At 38.7% G+C, this 22,113-nt stretch overlaps 1 protein-coding gene and 2 long non-coding RNA genes across 3 annotated transcripts in view; 2 read left to right on the forward strand and 1 right to left on the reverse strand.

Moving 5' to 3' along the window:
* LOC119717665 (uncharacterized) overlaps positions 1–6,423 on the forward strand; it is a 39,047-nt gene extending 32,624 nt beyond the window's left edge. Inside the window, exon 3 of the long non-coding RNA XR_005267669.2 lies at positions 4,541–6,423. This is a non-coding gene — a long non-coding RNA (uncharacterized lncRNA). The remainder of the gene's footprint in view (positions 1–4,540) is intronic.
* RGS18 (regulator of G protein signaling 18) lies at positions 228–10,437 on the reverse strand. Its single transcript, XM_005010354.6, has 5 exons — positions 10,104–10,437; positions 9,318–9,419; positions 6,355–6,416; positions 3,904–4,070; positions 228–1,310 (listed from the first exon to the last, which is right to left on the reverse strand). The coding sequence occupies exons 1-5, from the start codon at positions 10,220–10,222 to the stop codon at positions 1,056–1,058; spliced, it is 705 nt and encodes a 234-aa protein (XP_005010411.3). The 5' UTR covers positions 10,223–10,437; the 3' UTR covers positions 228–1,055.
* On the forward strand, positions 9,335–13,741 carry LOC140003152 (uncharacterized). The gene is made up of 3 exons (XR_011811202.1): positions 9,335–9,435; positions 11,352–11,426; positions 13,123–13,741. It is a non-coding gene; the product is annotated as an uncharacterized lncRNA (long non-coding RNA).
* The last annotated feature ends 8,372 nt before the right edge of the window (positions 13,742–22,113 follow it).

The raw sequence follows: 22,113 nt of genomic DNA on the forward strand, positions 1-22,113 counted from the left end.
TTCCCCCTGTTTCTAAATACGTCTGCATCAATCCTGAAAGAAAAGGGTGGTTGCATATGCTTGCTACGAAAATGATATGCATGACTTTAAACAAATAAAATGGGGGATTCTTCCTTCCTGCTCTATACCCACAGAGAGTACATTTATGATAGGTAGAACTGAGCATTATTCTACTTAGTCCAAGAGATGTTAATTTTCAAACTCTTTTTCAAAATAAAAGGCAGAAAAAAATTAGAACAAAGTTTAGTAACAAAGGTGGTATAACATGAGTATTTACAAATAAAAGTGAATATTTATATATATACATTACTTGATATTAACACACATTGCATTAAAATAGCATTCTTGGTTCTTGATTGCTGCTCATTTTCTTGCAAAAAAAAAATAGAACACATGATGACAAAGCGGATTTATACAGAATAATTTAAATAGAGAGAACAGACACACATAAGAAAACAGTACAAAATATATTCCTATAAAAATTAAATAGGCTTTCTTACGATTCTCTTAAAATATGCAATAGCTAAATTTTAATTATGCAGTGGCTGTAGTTAAAATCCGTATAATTTTTACATTTCACCCAACTAATGTTCCCATGTGTTTTGCAATATGAGAAATACCACAAATATTCTGTGCTTAGTGTAGGAAATACTGCAAAAACAAAGTTATGTGCAAAGACTATGTATATAGGTTCAAATTGTGATGAAACTGTTTTAAATAATACAGGCTCAGAATATATGATGGATGTTATCAAATGGCCTTTTAAACAACATTTTCATGTTGGAAACTCAGATTCTTCTTTCAGATATGGTAACAGCTCTTGACTGAGTTAAAAAAAAAATACTGTATAAAAGGTTCACACAACATGTCTTGCCAATATATAGTGCCCACTTAGCTACAATAAATGAGATTACTCACTGGTAACAGAACTATGGCCTGGTATAAATGCATGCAATTTTGTTTTCTACATATTTACACCAGCTAAGGATTTGGATTTTAGAGCACACATACAGTTTGCTTGCAGTAGCTAGAATTTGTAAGGGTTGTGTTTCCTATTACCAAGCAGTAAAGTCTGGCCGCACACCCTGGAAATCATTGACTGTAAAAGATCGAGACCGCCTCCTAAGAGTGGGACGACCAGGATTTCTTCCCTTGACCAAATTTAAATAAGTATCAGATCTTAGGAAACGTGGATAGCAGTCTTGCTCCATCAGCCTGTAGACTGTGTTTTGTGCTGCATCAAAGGTGGTGATGAGGGGCTGTTCAATATTCTGACTTGTAACTTCTTTGGTTTGGAAGTCCAAATTCACCTGGAGAATGAAGAAAAGCGTATCTCTTTAATGTACATTAATGTATTTCCTGTGTTGTTATCTGTAGCAATGATACTATATTTGGTTGAAAGTGTTACTATATTTGGTTGAAAGATAAGAGGACTTTGAATCCCTTACACAACTGTGTATGAATGCCACAGAATTAGCTGAATAATGGCTGTTAGAAAGTCTTCACAGATGTGTCACTGGTACAATCAAAAACTGGTGAACTAACTGGTAAAATAAAACTGATTGAGTTTGCTGTGGTAGCATTGGAGTAAAAGGGATTTGCTAACGGCAATCCTTATATAGTTCCTGTTGTCAAGCTTGCAACACCAGCCTAAGGCAGAACTGCCTCCGTTCTCATTTAGGATTTATGTAGACTTCATCTCATTAGAATATGCTAGTGCATATTTAAAATTTCTAACTCCTGTATAGAGTTTTGGTTGCCGGAAGGTGAGAAAATTCTAATAATTAAAATATTAAAATAATTGTAATAGGCTTCTGGAGGTTTTAGAGATGTGGAAAGCATATCAAAACCATCTTTTATTCCATGTACTGTTGGATTAATTCTGGGAAGATTTACTTAGTGTGAGGATTTTATTGAAGTGTCAGATACAGGCTTGAGCATGCTATTTTGAAAGAAAAAAGAAATTCCTGATCCAGTCAAAAGTCGCTTCAGTAGCATGCTATTGTTTAAGGAAATGACACGTGACATTTCCTTAAAGCTATAACAAATAGCTTAGATCTAAAAAATGAAGAGTAATTAATGATGGTATAATGGTCCATTCCATCAGACCTACAATTTTAGGATCCTATCTAACTATGCTCAATAAAAAATGTCTGTAAAAGAACTCTGAAGGACAAGAAGTCAGAGAGGAGATGCACGTTCCAGAGCTGAGTGGTCTGCAGGGAGATGCTACTGGCTGGGCTCAGCTGCTTGGTTGAACCCAAGGAAGGAAGTCTCACCAGAGCCATCTGCTTTCGCACAACAGCACCCACGCCACATGCAGCAAACCAAAAGTACGATAGTTAAAGAAATCATTTCATTACTGTTGGTCAAAGTGTGACTTTCATACCCCATCCCCTCGCCGGCTTGCATCCTGCTCATCCTTTTGCTTATGTCATTCTCAAGAGTTGATAGTATCAGTGCCTGCTGCCCCACCGTAACTGCTTATAGACCAATCTGCTGCCCCTCAAATAATTGTGGGGTTTTCTTTTTATGTAAGGTCTACCCTACTGAGATGCTGCAGGAAAAGCAATAAAAATGCCTATAAGTTTTGCAAGTGGACCTACCAAATTGGCCCCCTGTCCTAAAAACAGATCTGAACCTTAAAGGTAATCTGTGGGAATTATGAGTGGAAATTGCACCATTTTGCAATCCTCTTAAAATAAGAATTAGACCTTTTTCACCCTTGTTACAGGGAAGTAGCAGCTAGGGTTTAACTTCTATTCTGACAAATAAATACAAAAAAATAATAATAATAATTATAATAATAGGAGTAATAATAATACGGGGAAAAGGAGTATTAGCAAGTGACAAACTTGCTAATTTAGCTAATACTTGCTAAACTTGCTATCTGCTCAAACTTGATAGAATCACAGGAAATTGGAAGTCCAAATGGCCTACTGAAGAAGCTGATCCTGATTTCAGTGAGAGTTCATCATTTCTCAACCTCTTCATCTCCTTCCTAGACCAGGCAAAAAATGTTTTTTGCTCATTTATAATACAATTCCTTTACAATAAATTTCAGCAATGCGGAGACATAAATAGGAAGACTTTGTACTACTACAGTAATACAAAAAGGCCTTATTGCTAATGAGGATTGACACATGAACTTATTTGTGTTTGTGCTGTCAGTAACATAGCGAGAATGCTCAGCCAGAGCTTTGGCTTTGCAGGGAGATCAATCAAGAAAAATCTATGCTTAAAACATTATAATTATTGCTTTAAAGGAGATGTTTAACTTAAAAGTTTCTTCTACTCTCCTTTAGTCTTTAAAATAAAAGCTTCTGAGTCTCAGCTATGTAATAATTTCATAAATAATTGCTAGTTAAAGAGAATGAAAGAATTATTCTGTTGTTCTGAAGGTGGCTTTAAAGACGGATGATATTTTTTCACAAACACTGGCTGATAAGTCTCCATGGCAACATTAACATTTATCATTAATATTTATCCTTTAAAATACTCTGTGTGTATGTGTGTATATATTTGTGTGTGTGTGTATACTCACTGCCCTTTTATATACAAATATATATATATGTATTCTATATTCTATATTCGTATATAGCCTGTATATAGCCATAGCCCCCTAGGAATCTTTGATTCCTGAGATATAACGTTTACACTTAAATGAGTACCATGCAGTGGTTTCTGCCTGGAGCCAGGAGCCTGGAGGACAGCAAGAATAATCTATGCAGTTGCTTCCAGGCTTCCTTCCAAAGTTTTGACATTTAAGATACAGTCTTCTGAAGTCAGTGAGTACACAATTAACTGTTGCCACTGCTTCTGGGCATGCTCTTCTTAAAGGCAGATTTCATCAGATGCATTTGTGGCAAATACTGTGTACAATGAAGAATGTTTTTACTGTACCTCTTTTGGAGCATCTTTCCTTATGAATGTTTCATAAATGGTCTTAGCTTTTGGGAAGAGTTCATGTGTAGTTTTGCTTTTCTTGTAATCCTCGCAAGCTATCCAGAACTCGATGTTCTCCTCACTGAACTCAGTTTTCAGAAACTTTGTAAAGGCATCCAGTCCAGCTACAGAAAGGAATATTGAATTGTGTTAAAAAAAAAAAAAAATATATATATATATATATATACTTATCAGACAGTTAATATTTTCAAACAGTCTATGCAAAGTAACAAAATAGGTTGTACTCCCTTCGAGTTACATTCTATTAGAGATAATTATTTTAAATTATATACAGTTTTTAATTAAGTGTATTTCTTTGATTATGATCCTGAGTGCTGTAACTCCCATTACAGAATTCTCAGCATCTGTAAAAATTAATTACCAAGACCTTATGAATTTATAAATGGAAGCAATCAAAAGACCTGGATAAATCTGGAAGTGATGGATTTTGCTCAAGTTGAATATCACATTTAGGTTAACATAAGTCGTTTGAACCTTTGCTCACAAGTAGACTGTTCTCCAGTAACAATTTTTCTTTTCCTTTTCTCTTTTTCTCTTTTCTTTTTTCTTTTTGTTTTTCTTTGTTTTATCCTAGTATTGATCACATGCTGAAGATATTTTCTTTCCTAAAGATGCTTAGTCTGGGAAGTAATGCAATTGTATTGGAGTCAACTGCTCAAGGAACATATTTGAAAACCATAGAGTGTCCAGCAGTGCAGTGGGATCATACGTGCATCCATCCAGAGTGGGAAGAGGGGGACGTGTGCATTTGATAATTATGTAAGCAATGGGCCCTTGCAAACGATGGCCAGTTTGGATCCTATCACTGTTTTAGAAACCAGCTGTGTCAAAAGTGACAAGTTCTTCTTTTAGGTACATAGAATCTATTTTTATTTTTTTCATTTTTAAGTTTCCAGTCTTGCTGTCAGGAGTATTTCAGCAATATTCAAATGAAGGTGATGTAACAAGCCTTTCTCATAGCCATCATGAAAAATCCATTCTTTGGCCAAATGTTGCCTCGTATAGCTCTTATATCTGGAGCAAGTGATTTCTGCCTTGGGACCCTATATATCCACAAACATATGACTAAATACTCTCAGTACTGAGTTCGCCTGCCTTTCACAATTGGTTCTTAAGAATTTAAAACCACTGAAATTGTTCTGGAAGGATTTATCTACCTGAAAGAGGGTAGTAAAGATGTGGACCAGAAATAGGCAATGGTCTGACACTTCCAGACATTTTAGATCTTCTGAAGTCCATTTAAACATTTCTTACTTTCCCAAGGTTAACAGAAGTGTTAAATAGTGTAGCTCCAATGTAGCAATGAAAAATAGATATTTATAAGAAGCAAGGACTCCCGTTTTCTGCTTTTTACGTTAAAGTTGATATGTTTTACTAAGAGTGATGTGTTGATAATGATAATTCAGAGTTCTAGCCTTCAGACAAAGTCACAATGTTAATGAGCTGTTTGATTAAGAAATTCAGTATCAAACTTGCATATATTGTACAAAGATGCAGGACAAAGATGCAATATTGATTTCCATGCAAACTTGGATTTTTTCCCTATTTTTATATTTCTCCTGATAAAAATATAGAGGCGCTTTCTGTCTGCAAGTCCTCTTTCTATTATAAGCTCATTTTAATAGTGCCTGTATGCCACACATGGCTAGTTATCCCTAGTAGGAAGATAATCACTATGAAATATTTTAGAACAAAAAAACTACTGCTTCATGCCAAATACAATAATAATAACATAAAAATTCATTTTCAGCCTTTATTATACAAGCCTGCTAATACGACAGGACAGGAACAATACAGTGTGATTCTAGGCAGAGGCAAAATGATGGATGAGAGAGTAGCCAGCAGATTTCCAAGCATGTTTTTAAACTGTCATTCAGTATTTTCATGCTAATATAGCAGTTACCTCATCAGAACATAGCTGTTCTTCTTGCCTATGTCAAAAAATTTAGTCCAGAAAAGATAATATCAGTTTCTGTTAATGTGAATGCTATTCTAAATAATTTATTAGTATGCCACTATTATAATGGATTTTTCCAAGTGCCTGATAAGAATTGATACAGCAGAAAAGCACCTTATTCATTACAGAACAATTTAATAACTTTTGGGTGCCTTTCACAGTTTATTGCAAGAAATCTTCACTTCCTGTTATTTGGCTTTGTTCAGCAAAATACCCAACTTAAAAGTTATTTTCAACTATTTTCAGTAGTTGACAGCATGCTATAGCTTAAGCACATGAGCAGAGCTGAAACACATGCTGCTACAAATGACCCATCATACCTAATTTAAGTAACAGCCATGTCTACTTAAATGCACAACTGGATTTTGTAATTTTCCATCAATTTTCCATCATAATAATCAACAGGAAGAGGGGGAAAAAAAACTACTAACCTTTCTGGGAAAGCAATTTGTCAAAAGATTCACCCCATTTCACTGCTTCTTCAGGAGACACACTGTTTAAGAAACAAAAGATGGTTTTGAAGAATTGTATGTATTCTGTATATACAAAGCTATTTTGATATATGTTATAAATTGCTGTTACTGCTCTACATGGTTTCACAAAGCGTTTGATTACATTATATTCCTAAAGGAACGCTTTATTTGTTATTATTAATAACTCTACTTCAGACTTCAGAAACACACGGTAAAATTTTTCCTGACATTTTTCATACAGAGTTGCACATTTTCAGTACAGTGATTTTTCTCTTCAGTGTCTGCGTTGTGCTACTAATCTTTAAGGAAACAGAGATGATGTAGTATGGCAAAACTTACAAGGGAAGCCGTACAGACACCTATTTAAACTTAAATACTCTTGCAGAGATGTGGTTTTGAATGCACGGAGTCTGAGGCTGTGTTGCCACAGCCTGTGAACTACGGGAAATTCTATAAGCTGAAGATGAAGTTGTAGCACTACGACTTAGGTGAGAGCCTTCTAGGGTAACAGCATATACAGTCTGCTTTGTTCACCACAATCATCTTTCAAATATCATGCTATTCTGAGACACTGCACTCTATTTATAAAACTCCACATATTCATCAAAGATGCTAAGTTACATGTATTTTTCATTGGTTTCAAGTATTCTGTCTTAGAGAACAATACAGAAAGAAATAATACCCGATTTCATTCACCCAAATGAAATTTTCAGGAATCACTTTTTATGTGTGCTGTATAAATTAACCCTGAACAGTATGTTGATTTTTGTAGACCAGAGCTGGTACAGGCCTGGAATTAACTTTATGAGACCAGGACTATGGCTTAGTTCAAAGCCTGAAGGTGAAGGAGTATGAACATTTAGAACCATTTTTGACGTAGCACAGCATTGTGCACTGAAAGTATCCTCACATAAGCAACTTGTCCAGGGTTAGTTGATAGTGGGGCTGAGAACCAGAACAATCCGTTGTTATGGATTGAATAATTTTGGAAATGATTTCTTTTTCTTGCCTGATGCTTATGTATGTTCTGTAGCCTGATTTACATAGCTTGGGCTCCCTTGGCAAAATCTCTAAGAACATGAATTTTAGAGGAATTGAAATTCTAATGAGTATGGGCAGGAATTTGAGCCAGTAATGATCTTGGTTTTGTACAAAACTGAAAAGAGGGTGTTTTTATTTATTTATTTTTTTATAGATATCATGTGTCTCCTTCCTGAAGTCATCACTTATAGGAATGAAATTTTTAGCTAGGGAAAGACGAACAGATCTTGAGCAGTACAAACGCGGGAGAACTGAAATTTAAATAATAATAATAGTAATAATAATAATAAAGTAGGCCAATAAGGTAGGGGAACTCTTGAGTGGGGGAAAAAGAGAACTCACTCTCTTACAGAGTTTTTTTTTAATCATGGGAAGTACAAAATTGCAGTTCTCCGAATTGTGTGTACTCATACATCTGGGAACAGTGGATTACTCCAGCTAGAGAAATGAGTTTTGCAGTAGTGAAAGATAAACCCTGACAGCTGCAGAGCACATATACAGTCCAAAACCAGTTTCTCTTTTATTCAATTGAATCCATGCTAGTCAAGCATCTGGCTGAGAGTAACATGGTAAAATGTAGTTGGCTGAGCAAGGAAGTGTTGGTCTGGTAGAAGAGGGAAATTCTTCAGAGAATTCCTTATCAATATTCTATCTGTGTCTGAAAGTGCCTTTTCACAGCTGGTAAGAACGCTTTGATGGCTCTGAACTTTGTATGAGATGCCCAAGGGTAATCAGCCACTTAAATAAAAATGAGTATTAGAAATGTACAGTCTACCTACAGGTGATATGGAGATTGCACTTTCTATTTTTAGATACAGTCTTAGCACAATTTTACATGTCTGGAACCAAGGTACTGAAAAAGGTTGTTCTCAACACTGTTTTACCTTTGTTCGTAATTTCAAGGTTTTCTATTTCTGGGTGAACTGTAAAACAATTGAATTAAGTTTTCTGCCAACAGCAGCACAAGAAAGAAAGGGGGAGGGGGAAAAGAAAAGAAAAAAAAATAATAATGAAATCCCCTGGGATGGTAGAGTGGAAAGTCTTCCATATCATGGGTACATCCCTTCATTTGGATGCCCATGATATTTGGATGTGATAGCAACAAACACCACCTAATTAGCCAGATGTGTAGGTGCTTAAACAAGGTTCTTCAGGCTTAACAAGACCAAAGAATGACATGTGAATCTCTGAAGTGATTTGTGATGGAAAGAAAAGAACTACAAATGTTTTAGGCCGTGGAGTTGCAGTACATTTGCAGTTCTTTTCAGTCAAGACCTACAAATGTAATTCTTAGTATATCACTGAGATTTTGGTATCCTAGTGAAGTCAGGAACTAAGCTCTTACCGAATTTAACAAAAACAAGATTTCACCCTGCAACTTAATAGGAAACAGTGTAATAGAGATGATATTACAGCAGTGCTTAAACATTGATAATTAAATTTTGGAGACAAGACAGTGTTCAGTCAATTACTGCAATTATTGAGGAAATCACAAATTCTTTGGAAAATGTGCAGTAGCTATATGATTTCCTTCAAAGCAATAATTTGTCAGCTTCATTTTTGAGTCAATGCTTGCTCAATATAGTCAGTGGATTAAGAAAAACACTGTTGACATGAGTAAAAGCTACTATGCATACGTGTGTGTGGGTGGTAACCAGTATACACTTAATGGTATGAAAACATTAGCGGTGAGTTACCTTGATGTATACCAGATAATTCTATATAGTCTGTATGTTTGGTTTACATAGCTGATTTTTAAATGAAATAGATCTTGAAAGCATTTCTTTCTGCCAAGTCTGAATGCGGACAAAAATGCAGGAAATGTTCTGAGTCACACTTCCTGGAAGGAATCCCCGTTGTTGGTTTTTTATAATGCCTACCTTGATGCTTTTGTCAAGTTTCCAGGTTTACCAAGATGTTCACTTTCGTGGTATTCAGATCTCTGCAGGAGAAGGCTCAGCCTATTTCTCTTCTGCTTTGCTCTACAACAGAATTCAGGTAGCTTTTAAATCAACCTCATTTAAAGGTGTTTCCAAACTGTTTCTTTGCATAAGAAAAAGAAACTCTGCCTCTGCATCACCGACCCTCAAATGTTCACTTATAGTAATATTTCTGTTAATCCTCTATTTATGTTATTCACATTAATGAATTTCTTCTTCTTACATTAACATGAATTTATATGCAAAGCACTGGCAAAGAGAAATGGACATCTTTCCATTTTCAGCAGCTCTTTCCCTTATTTTAAAGATAGAAGGCTGAAACATCATGTTAGAGAACATGAACACAACTCATGAACACATGAAACAGTTGACTCAGTATCTTCTACTTTTAACATTTTGCAAAGAAAAGGGAAGTATTGCTTCCAGACATTTGAAATATTTAAAAAAGAATCTTTCCCGGATCATATTAACACTTTGAAATACATTTTTAGGAATTTTATGAAACCTTCCTTTCTTATTTGCTTAGTTTATTTGTTTCTTGTTCTTAAAATAAAATAAAATTAATATTTTATGCATACAATTCCCAGGCTTGCAATTCATGAGTTTTCACATATATTGGCCAGAAATAAAAATATCTGTGCCCTAAATTCATACCCACGAGCTATGTTAGAAGAATCCTGTATATAAACAGAGCACTCAAAGTGTCAGCATGACCTTAAAACTTACCCAGCCTTGCTTGCTTTATTTGGCTCTTCCATAACTGCTGACTTCGAGACTTTGTAATAGGATTTATCCTTTGAAGCAGAAATGTTTAGCTGGGGGAATAAAAGAAGTGGGTTTTCCATCTTCTTCTAAAAAAGCTTCCCAGCTTTAGAAAAAGTTTCTTTAACTTCCTTAAGCAGTTTCATCGGTGTAACTGGTGTGCTCAGGAAGGCGTGCTCATGCTGTGTTGCCCCCAATTGGCTGTTGAAGGGTTTCCAGAGCAGGTAGTGGAAAGAAGGAGGTTCTCCACCTTCGCTGTCACTGCAGCTGCACACACACAGGACTTTAAGTACAGTTCTGTTTTTACAGTCGTCATTTAGGGAAGTGAGATTACAGCTTTGCAAAATGGCCGTTGATCGTACGGACAAACGCAGCTACCAGCAGAGAGCAACTCCTGCTTTTGTGCTTGCAGAACTTGATATTTTAGCACACTTAGGATGGTACCATCGTTTTCTTGCAAAAACCTGTGAGAAGTGTATATAGCTTCTCTGAAATGAACTTCAAAGAGAATCAGTTTGCATGAAAAACCATGCAGAATTTTCTTTAAGCACTTAGCAGAGCTTCTAGCTGACCTTTAACTGCTTTCTGCAGTCTCAGATGCCATAAGCTGGATACAAAGTTAGCTCTATCTGCAATATGCTAAGCTGAAACTGGGGGGCTCTTGGTCTGTCCTGCAAGAGCTTGATGATGCTGTGGTTAATCAGGTATTTTTGTAAGCAGAAATTTAAATTTTTACACCATTTTTCAGAAATGTTGAATGCCTAATTTCAAGCTTGTCCACTTAAAGCTTCTCATTTATCTTCTATACCTGTGGCTTTATTTTCATTTACAATCTCCCAGCCCGGATAAAATGTCCTTCAGCACAAAATTTGTGATTTCTTCTCTTTTTGGCAATAAATAAACAAAAAATTCTTATTTCAGTTCACATAGCCTAAATGTACTGTTTTATTTAGGCTGATCACCACAAATAACCTTTTCATGTACAAGCTCAGTCTCGGTTAAGTTTCTCATTCTAATAAAGAATGGTGTTATAATACAACTACCAAAGAAACCTCTTCACTATTAGTTGAGTTAAGGCTTGGAGAAGAGCAACCTCCATCCTAGGTCCTAGAGGAAATCTCCTTGTTATAGCTAAATTATGCAGTAGTTCATTGATTAAGAATTATATAGTCTTTCTCTTTTTAATGCTAATGTCTCATTTTGATTATTCAGGTAAGATATCAAGCCCTGGAGAGAAGATGTGACCTCATCACCTTCCCATGACTTTTGCCACTTAATGCAATGCTGGTAAGTTCTGGTGAGAGTCATACCATGGCCCTTTCTTCGTGGCTGCAGAGTTGAGGCATTCATAGTCAAAAACAAAAAAACAATACAAAACACACAAAAAAAACCTGTGTTGGGACTCCTTATTCCTGAAGCATAACCAAAATAATAATAATAATAATAATAATAATAATAATAATAATAAAATCTACTGTGAATTTATTTTTTAAAAAGAGACAGAAAAAGAGAGAGAAATACATAGTATTATCTTTGTGACACAAATTTTAAAATCAGACTGAATGGAAAATATTCAGTGCAAAACTGCTTTTTGTAGTCCAAGAACCTTTAAGAAGCAGGGTTATGGTTTTAAACAGCATTTTCAGTTTCAGAGTAGGCTTATATATCACATCCTGCTTATTGTGAACTGGCTTTAACCACAGCTGTCTTTAATAATATATTCTGCCTTTTACTAATAAGTAAAGAATAAATAGAGAATGCTTTATTTTGTTTCACTTTTCTGCAACAGACGTAGTCACGTGAGCTCTTTTTTCCACCTTTTATGGATGTTTAATGCTGTCTATGTGTTGATCTGTCATAATTTTATTACCTGGTGGTTGCAGTTCCTGAAAAAAAGTCACCAATTGTAGCCTCAGTAGTTCACATAAGCTGATTTAAGAAAGATTTGTAACATGAAACATCACTCATAAGTGAATAACTTTCTGCTGGCCTTGCCACTATGCCAGTGGACAGTAACTGTTCTAGTTATAGATGGAAATGAATGGTTGAGACACCTCCTCCAGCATGCACTAACAATGGGCTCTCAGCAGCGTTTGTCTGAATGGCTTGTCCAATCCATTCTTAAATGACTCCAGAGCAACAGGTTATGTTTAGAGGCTTGAAATATTGCTGTACTGTATTGTGATGATAGCATCAGTCCCAAATCCATCGTTGTGCTATACATCTCCGGAGACTTCATTTGGAAATTTTGAAAGAAAAATGGAATAATTGCAATCAGTCTTTTTTTTTTTTTTTTTCCTCCATTAATAGAAAGCTAATATTAAATCCTGTCCCTGAAGTAACCAAATTACATCGAAGTCAGTCTGTGTTTTGTCAGTGACAGTGCTGGTGCTAATAAGCATCTCTGTTTTGCACTGCAGGCTACAGTAGTTATAGCAACAGTGTAAATGACCCTGTAAATGCTTCTGGACTGTTTTATATACTGCAAGATGACAATCTAGAAGAGTAAGTTATTTTAAGCCAGAAAAACAGGCCCAGAATATTATACTGATGACATGACTACAGCCCTAGAAAGCTCTAAAGAAATTTGGGATGAGAACTGATGTCCTAATTCACAACCATTTATCTGAATTCTGAAATGTATTCACAAACATTTCACAACTAGGTGAATAGAATATGTATTTCCAAAACAATATTTGCTTGACAAAAAAAGCAAAAATGAATAGATCACAAAGTGCAGGAAGTTCCTTGAGGTGACACACCATCTCTTTGGACCTGCTTCTCATCTGAAATGTCTCTGCACTGACTTCTGTAAGTGTTTGATGGGGACCCATCTAGCTGATGATAAAGTCACGTTTGAGTTGTATAGAACTGATAGCTGTCCTCTGAGAAAGAAAAATTGACTGACAGCATCAGCAATAAAGACTTTGTATTATATGTTGAATGTCTTTTTTTTTTTTTTTTCTTTTTTTCTTTTTTTAAGGTAAGCTCTGAAATATTCAGACTTTCAGTTCTGCAGAAAACAAGTGAAGCCCTGATTGAGTGCTTCAGCTCAGCACTAAGAACTAGAACAATCAGAAGTTCTCCTTTGTTAGCAACCCCTCCACATCTTTCTTCAAATTATTTTTATTACTTGCCTGGTAATTGTAAACCTTGCCTCCTTCACATCCATGTTCATGTTCTAGTACTGCCCCGATTTCTCTACAGTCAAGCTCTACAACTGTTCTTATTCAGTCCCTTTCTACCAGCTATATGGCTTCTGTGGGGTTATATTTGTACTTTTTTCTGCTGAAGGGAAGTGATACTCATCCCTATATCAAGAAAAAAATGTAAAAGTATCTTTATTGTCCAGGGAAGAATAAGCAAGGTAAAAAATTTTACTGAAGAACATGGGCTGAAAAATGTTTCCATTTTTTTCTGTTCCATATTTCTTTCCTTTTATTGCAATGATATTTGAAATGATGAAAATGAAAACTGCATGTTTTGAATGAATTTGGCTTTCAAAAATAATTCTACTGCTCTTCAGAAACATCTCAACAATTCACCACTCATCAATATTTGTTGCTTACCCATTATTGGAAACCATAATTGGACCTACAGTTTAATAGCACTATGATCAACAACACTATTGTTGTTTTATTTGTCTTCAAATTAAAAAAAAAAAAAAAAAAAAAAAAAAAAGCTTCATGAAGCTGTACCACAGGGAAGATAATTTTATTGTAAATCCCAAGGCGAGGAGCTTGCAGTCTGCTACTTCAGTGAACGTATTTAGTGGTGCACTTTAAAGATTCATCATAATGGAGGAACTTGGCATGTGGGATACTTAAGAGTTAGTGGAAGAGAACCATGATATCGTCTATGCATAGTTCACATTATGAAATCTTTTGTTGCTGCTGTTTAAAAGGAAGGAAACACAATTGCATTGCTTATAGATAGGCATCACAGAAAACACAAACAGAGTGCTTTGCGTTTAGGGTCTGTAGGTCCTGTCAGCCAGAGGTCTCGAAAGAATCTTGTAAGGCATCCTAGATGAAAAAATCAAACCTGGCGTAGGCTTTGGGAATGCTCGTAGTTTCTGCAGAACTTCTGCTATGGAAGATGTTTACATCTGTGCTAAACGAAACTTATTATTTAGTCCTTTGGAAGGTCAAAATAAGAAACTGAGTCTGCGAAGTTCTCAGTAGTATTCATTTCCTGTCTGCCCCATGGCTATATGGCCTGCATCTCTGATTAGCTCTATTTACATATTACATACGTCACTGTCACAATTAATCTGCAGGAAGCTGGTTTCCCAGCTGAACCACTCAGTGTTTACAACTGGCTTTCCACAAGTGTATAGCAGTGACATCAGTGCTTGTTAGACAAATGCGTTTTAATGCCCAGCTTCTGGAAGTGCTTACCTTGAACACATACATTTTAAAATGTGTTTTTTCCAGTGTGTACTCACAGGAAATGTTGAAGGCGGGAGCGTACTCTAAATTCTGCCCAGAATATCCTACCGGAATTAAGCATTACTTACAGAAACCCACAGGGATTCGGCACGTGACAACCTTCTTGTTTTTCAAGAGAAAGTTTCTATCAGTCCATACTAACAGTACAAGCAATGGCAAGTACTGGGCTGAGCGTTTTCTGGTCTTTCTATGAAAGATGTGGGAGAACAGAACAGAGGGGCTGTGGTTTAGTAACCTCCCGGTGCCATGCTAGAACACAGTGAGTCCTGGTCCACTGCCTGAGTCATAAAATCAAATTCCCTACAGCAGAGAGGGGATGAAAATCTCTTTTCTACCTCAGACTTGAGTCCAATATCAGCGAACTGTGTAGTTGAAGCAGAGGTGGGTTGAACTACCAGGCCAGGCATTGTCCATGGCACAAAGCTGGGGAAGATGTGAGGAGCATTTCATATAAAAAAGGCAGCTCTGCAGGGGAAGAGGGCTGCTGCCAGGGCTGGCAGAGTAGTCAAAACAGGTTCTGATGGTCACAGCCTAGGTATTCAGGATTAAATTAGGCAGGACGTAGGAGCTCAGGTTCTACTGTAAAGACACCCCTGGTGGTTGTAGTGCTGTATCTCATGCTCCCTCAGTGTATTAGCCCTCCCTCTGTATCATCACACTGATGCAGATATACAGAATTATGCTTGTTTAAAGCACAGCCAAGATATTTGCAATAATACTTTCTTCAGTTTATAGGTTATGTTATATTCATTTTTACTTCTTCCTGAATGTGCATTGCTCTGATGTCCTGATTTAGCTGATATAATAGTGCTAGGGTTTAGAAAATAGGATGGTGAATTGCTCATCAGAGCAGTAAAAAAATGAAGCCAAATAAAAGAAAAAAAATCTCAGTCACCACTAAATATATAAAATATATTTATATAAACATATAAAATGAGCTACAAAATATCTCTGTCAAGACTGTCTGAAGATTTTAAAGCTACCAGTTACTTTGATTTTTTTTCTCCTCAGGCATTACACAAAGGAAGCTCACCACTAAAATTAGACCATTCAATTAATAATCACTCCAGGTGAAATTTCAATGGTTATCGAATCTTCAGAATGACTGGGAAATTTTTCAGGAAGGTTCAACTATTATTTGAGGATCAAGAAAAGCTGTATTCTAAAATGAAAATTGGTGCAGTTTTATGTCCTAGATGATAAAGGATCTGCAGTAGTAGTTTCCTCCTCCTAATCTGTTATAAATCTTCTATGGTGAGGAGGCTGGCTTCAAGGCAGGGACACTTACTGTCACTGTTCACCAGCCATTCATAGTCTCTCCTGCTCCTGGTTGATACCAGAATTTGCAACAAAATTCTTCAGCTAACAAACATCAAGGTAACACCAGCTTTCCCAAAACTGCCAGCCAATTTATTCTTCAGATTTGCAAGAACCCTCAAGAAAATCTCGTTACTCAATATAGTGATACGCAGAGGGCTACAATCTTAACTAGGCTTCAGAAAAGCTTCAGGCACAGTACAGATAAAACTCTGCTCTCGTAAAGTACTTATGTTTACATTTCATTTCAGTCATGCAAGAAATTTTATCTGATGAACTTGCTAAGTCGGGTTGGAGATGGTCATCTGGGTAAAATCTGAGACGGTTTGGTATGCAGCAGAAGTGGGCAGCAATAAAGGAAAGAACTGAACCCACCTCTTCATTCTGGATTCAGTGCAGCTGTATGGATTTTATGGATTCCTCACTGTCACCCCTTGCTGTCCTGCTCATGACAAATGAACGTGCCATTTCGGCGCTGTCTGGCTTTTAGCCCACGTCACGGTGTGCTTCACTATTACCATTTTGATTTGACACAGTCCATGACTTTTCCAAATGTTGACCATGGCAACCTTTTACTTCAATACCAACATCTAAACCCCATTCTCATCTGCTACAGTCTGTTGGTCCTGTCTTTCTCTTGCCTGCGTTTCCCTGTCCCAGCTAGAATAACTGTAATTGCAAAAATAAGTTTTGCAAAGCTTGCCAAAAATACTTCCTCAAAATGAAGAAAACGTGATATTTGCACTTTCAGTATGCATACCAGGAAGCAAGCTATTCTAGTCTCTCTGTTGAGGAAAAACAGGTGATCATTTATCAGGTTACCCTGTCAATTTGATAAATGTATTTAATAATTTCAGCATTTCTGGAGCCACTGAATCTAATAGAAATGTTACGTTTCATTTGTTGCAAATCAGCCCAAACTGCTTGATGATGGAAACTGATAGTGTAAAGCTTGTCCTCGTGGTGGTGTGTATGAAATAATTTCCGTTTCAATTCATAGTGAGCATAAGCCTTTTTTTTTTTTTTTTTTTCAATTCATAGTGGAGATCTTCAGATTGCTTTGCTTGATCCACAAGTGCCTTTCACGTCCTAACTTTATAGTTTGTCACTGAGGCTAACTTTTTTTTTTTTTTTTTTTTTTTTTCCAGAATGGTCCCCAAGTTTAATGTCTTTGCTTTCTGATGACCAAATTACGCCTCGGTCCTGCCAATGATGATAAACCTCCCCTGGAAGAAAGGTAAGAACAGCTGTACGGGGGACTTCCAGTGGCAAAACAAGAGGCACCTCAGAGGAGGGGTAGGCAGTGCAATGGCTACGGTGCTCCCTCTGTTGGAAAAATTGTGACACGTCCTTTCCACTTCAAAAAAGGGACACAACAGCCTTGCATGGGTGGCAGTGTTTTTGTTCACGTCCAAGCGACCTGTGCGTGCTGCGTTCATTCTGCAGCAGGCACTTTCCTTCCTTGTATTCATATATAGTGCTGAGATTTGCCTGACGTATCCCAGCAGAGGGTTTCTTGTTTTAACAGCAGTAGCAATATACAGAGAAATACGCTTTTAATGCCTGAAGTCAAACATTAAGTCTGATATTTTGCTGATATTTTGCCTAGAAAGTACTTCAATGAGAGGGGCAGAGCAGCCACTTTGCTGCTGACAGGAAGGGCTGTGAGAGCTCTGCTGGGCACTGAGATTCCATCTCCCAGTGTGCTACAGGAAAAAATGCCAGCCTGGATGGCCCCACTGCCCCTGAGCATGGCAGGAAAACGAGCAGGCCCAGCTGTGTCTCCTGAGGGACAGCGGGGCAGCCTGTATGGTGCACAGGCCTTGTGATGACTGTTTGTCAGGCTTCAAGCTCTTAGCCTGACATATGGCCATGCCCAGAGACCTCAAGAAAAATCCTTGGGTATCAGTGAAACCTTCCGTCCCTGCTGAGAATTGCCAGGATGCTCTTACCGAACTCCTGCCCAGCCTGCACATCCTTGCTTCTGGTGAATCTCTGGTATCTAGAGCCAGGAGACAGAGCCCAGGTTTCCTGGTCACCCTCTCCCAATGACAGCTCCATCAATAAGAAACCCATGGTTGAGCTGAGGGTACGCACGCTAGTTATTTTTTTGTTTCTTCTGCTTTCATGGCAGGGCTGTGCAGACGTGGCAAAACACACAAACCGCTCTTGATGTTTGCACCTGGGGTCATTTTCTAGTAACTGAGTGCGTGCAGGAACCTGCATAATCTCACTTGCAAAAACCAGATGGACTGTGAGCCGGAGTCCTTTTATGGCCGCTGAAGAAACATTTGTCACTGCTTCACCTCTGTGCTTGCCATTCGGTATTCATTTAGCCAGATGGACTGTGATGGTTATCTGAGCAGAGCTGAAAACAAGGAACCCCAGCCCAGTCCTTGGGGCAGAGCCAGAGCAGGAACTTCAAAGGAAAACCCCAGGCTTGAGCCTACAGAAAGTAACGTGGAGGAAAACCTCTTGCACGCAGGTGAGCCTGTCTCAAGTCTCAGTCAGGCTCCTGCAAAGCATCCCTTCTTTTCAGGTGGCTTCTTTATCTGAACCTTCTGCTTATCATCACTTGAGAACAGTTAAGCTCACGCCAGGTCTTGCTCTAGCTAAACATGAGTTGATCACGTTTTAGAATTTTAAGCTGTAAAATGATACAAAAGCCAGTACAAGCAAGGAAAAACGTGTGACTTTGGGCTTGCCTATGCCCAGACCATTCCAGGGAAGCTGTAGTTTATGTTAACCACCATCTTTCTAAGTCTGATAGGATGCTCACCGCTTGCTTGAATACTTCAGCAGCCCAGCTGGTGCACTGTAAGATCACGAGTGCTAGATGTGAGACTGTCCTATGGTATTTCTTGACGCAGTCTGGCTCACGCAGGATTTAAACTCTTGGACAGAAGTTTCTGACAAACATTAGTCACATGAAACAAATGGTCCTCCACTGACCGAGGCTCAACCCTCAATGTGTTTAATTGCAGCTGAATGCGGCAGAGATAACAGAAGGCTGAATGCTAAATAAGTCCAGCCAAAGTTAGTTTCTTGGAGAAAATGGAAATTTCTCGCCGCATCCCCACCGGCAAGGACTCAGTGGCTTTGTATGGACACTGTGTTGGGCATGTGTAGACACACCAGAAATGAGCACCAGAGCTTCCCTGATCAAGAGACACAGGGACAAGGCCAGCAGACCAAGGAGAGACTGGGATTTTTCTCCTGCTTTGTTGTTGTTTTGTTTTTTCCCCTCCTGCCTTAGCAGCTGTGAGTTCTGGGAACAGAGACACGGGTGACAGATGCACACAGCTCCTGTCCCTAGCCTGAATGACCAACATTGAAAAAGAAGAAGGATGTGATGTCATTTGAAATGACACTTTAAATAAATAAATAAATAAATAAAATGTAACATAGCTGTGGTCTTGCAAAGTGGGCTAATTAGCCAGGGTGATGGCATGACTAATTGGATGAGGCTGGGTGTGGTGCTGTTACAGCTGTCTTTCTGGTATCTGTAGAAAAAATCCTTCTTGATGTAAGTTAAAAAACTTCTAGACACTCCCTAGCAAGCCTGGTTTAATTTGCCTTTCAGTGGAACTTGATGCCATCTGATTTGTAGAAAGGATGCAGAGAAAATGTCAAAGCTATCCTTGCTTTGTGTGAGTGTCGGGCTAGATGGCTCCTGGCTCCCTTCTAGCCTCTGTTACTCTGAGACCCTGAACTCATGGAAGGACTTAAGAGCGTGTCCTAGCACAAACAACCCATCGAGTCATCCCCAGTGAACTAGCAACTTGTAGAGCACCAAATGGCACAAATTTCATTGATCTTTGTCTCAATGCAGAATCCTACCTTGGATTCCTCCCCAGTTTGCTCTGGGACACGCTTTGCAGGAGCAGCAGGTCCCTGGTAGGGGGCCAGAGGGGGAAGTACCTGGATCTGCTAGGGCCAGGTGCTGCAGCTGCTGCTGCTGCCTGTGAGTAGCTGACAGAGATGCATGTTTCAGGGAGCAGCTACACAAACACTGTGTTCTGTTCTTCCTGTCACACAGAGATTGTGGAGGCTCATTTAGCTAAAGTCGGACAGAATCTGAGTATAAAACGTTCACCCAAGCAGATGTTTTGCAGCTGAAGGGTTTGTGCCAAGCATACCAGCAGTGGGCAGTCTAAGTCCATTCAAGCATTCACCCAATGTCCAAGCACCTGCACCAAGGGGGGGGGGAGAGTGGAAAGGTGTCCCCACCTGCTAGGGAAAGGCATTAATTTAGTTTTGTGCTTCTGATTTCAGGAAGCAGCAAGATTTCACCGTGGTCTCAGCACTGCCGTGGAAACGAGCACCAGAGTGGGGTCTGCAGGCCAGATAGGAGCTGGAAAGAAGGTTAAACGTAAGGAAAAAGGTAAAAGAGCTTTGATTTATTTCCTGAGACAGATGAGATCATTTCTTCCCTCCAAGTCACAGTCCTGGTCTCTTGTATTTTTCATGTTTCATTACAAGTGTTTGTAATTATATGAGTGGCTTTAGAGGCCAATTAAGCCTTCATTTGGAGGCTGCTCTGGATGCTGGAAGCCCTCCATTAGCCTGGGCTTCTGCCAGCGAAAAACACTACATTGTCTTTAACAACTGCACCAGCTCCTATCTGCTTAATGTTGATTTTCCTATTAAGTTCAACTAATACTTTTCTAATTGTGTGAGCTGGGCCTGAAGCCAGGCTGGGTGGTTTTCGCTGGCTGCTTCCTAGGCTGAATCAGAGATGAGCAAAATCCTCACAAACAATTCACTATGCACGTGTTCGGTCCCATCTAAACAGCGGCTCTTCTCCTTAAAAACTGACTCAAACTGCATTTGTGCCTCCTGTGTTGACTTCCCAAGACAAGTTCCACACAATCATGGGAAGTAGATGCTGGAGAACATACTCACTGGAGCACTGAAGGCCTGGGTGCTGCGCACGGTTTACACCATGAAGTACCTTAAGTGATGCCATGGAAATCAAAGGCCAGGAATTATTCCATGGGTTATTTGAAGCAGGTAATACCATGCAAACTGCCCAGGAGGAATTATTCCTTCCATGCAAACCAGCCCAGAGAAGGATTGCTAAGAGATTCAATGTGGGATGCCCCCAGAGAAATGCAAGCGACAAAAACCTTAAAGAAAAATGAGATTGTTTTATTTTAGCAGCAGATGTAGAGGCAACATCCCAACAAAATCTGTGTCACATTGTGCTGGCAGAATGAAGTTTGGGCATCATATAATAGTCTTGCTGAGAAATAGGAACCATTGCCAGCAGCTGACTGACAGCTATTGCTAAAGGAGACCCGAGGTATACACGTACAAAGTGTGCGCTTCTCAAGCTTTTTCTCTCAGGCTGTGGTTCAAAAACACATATGATTGACCTTAATGAAATTTAAGCAAATGTGTAGATCCATTGCTGCGTAGGGACGAAGCTAAGCACGTACAGTGTCCCTCCTGCTTAAAGTGTTTGATACACAGAGATGAGAGTTTTAACAGCGCTGGACAACCAAACAAGTCATTATTGTAGAAGGTTTCCTGGTAGCATGAAGAAGCAAGAGGGAGCCAGGGCTGTTTCAGAGCAAAACTGAAAATGCTAATTGACTTTTACTCACTGGGAAGGAAGATATAGCATGACAAATGGCTTTGTGATTTGAATCATTAGAGGCTAAAGAGAGAGCTGCTGGCTAATGGGACTCTACTGGGCAGAAATGGCTGTATTAGGATTGCTGTGAGCAATTTACAAGATGTTTTTGTAGAACACAGGAGGAATCAGTAGGACCCCAGCTGACACCCCGTGGTCAGGAAGAAAGCAAAATGGTAAAGCAAGGAGACAGGGAAGGATCGGAGGGGAACTTGGTTGTCTTCCTCCCTGGGACAGACGGCACTGCATAGTTCTTCATGGGGAGGTCCAAGACAGCTCTGTCCATCCAAGGAGCAGGCTCAGAGAGCAGATACAGTGTCAGGGATCTGAGGGCATTATTTGCTCTTATTTGCACCAACCACCATCACCTGGGCCATGGACTAGGAGCTATATTTAAACTTGGGACATGGGCTTTAATCTTCTCCTGAGCTACCGTGTAGGTCGGTCTATCTTCAACCCCCTCCCCTGTCATTCCTGATAGGGCTCCCCGGTTGTCCCCTGCCTCAATCTGTCCCCGGAGCTGTGGATGGGCTGTTAGTAGCTCTCTGTGCTGCTTGCTGTGCCCAGG

The sequence above is a fragment of the Anas platyrhynchos genome, chromosome 8, assembly GCF_047663525.1.
Source record: "Anas platyrhynchos isolate ZD024472 breed Pekin duck chromosome 8, IASCAAS_PekinDuck_T2T, whole genome shotgun sequence".
NCBI lineage: Eukaryota > Metazoa > Chordata > Aves > Anseriformes > Anatidae > Anas > Anas platyrhynchos.

Coding starts and splice junctions, on each gene's coding strand:
- RGS18 (XM_005010354.6), bottom strand. CDS start 10,222: ATGGAAAACCCACTTCTTTTATTCCCCCAGCTAAACATTTCTGCTTCA. Junction 4,071..6,354: donor CAAATTGCTTTCCCAGAAAG/GTTAGTAGTTTT, acceptor TCCTTTCTGTAG/CTGGACTGGATGCCTTTACA. Junction 1,311..3,903: donor GGAAAGATGCTCCAAAAGAG/GTACAGTAAAAA, acceptor TTCATTCTCCAG/GTGAATTTGGACTTCCAAAC.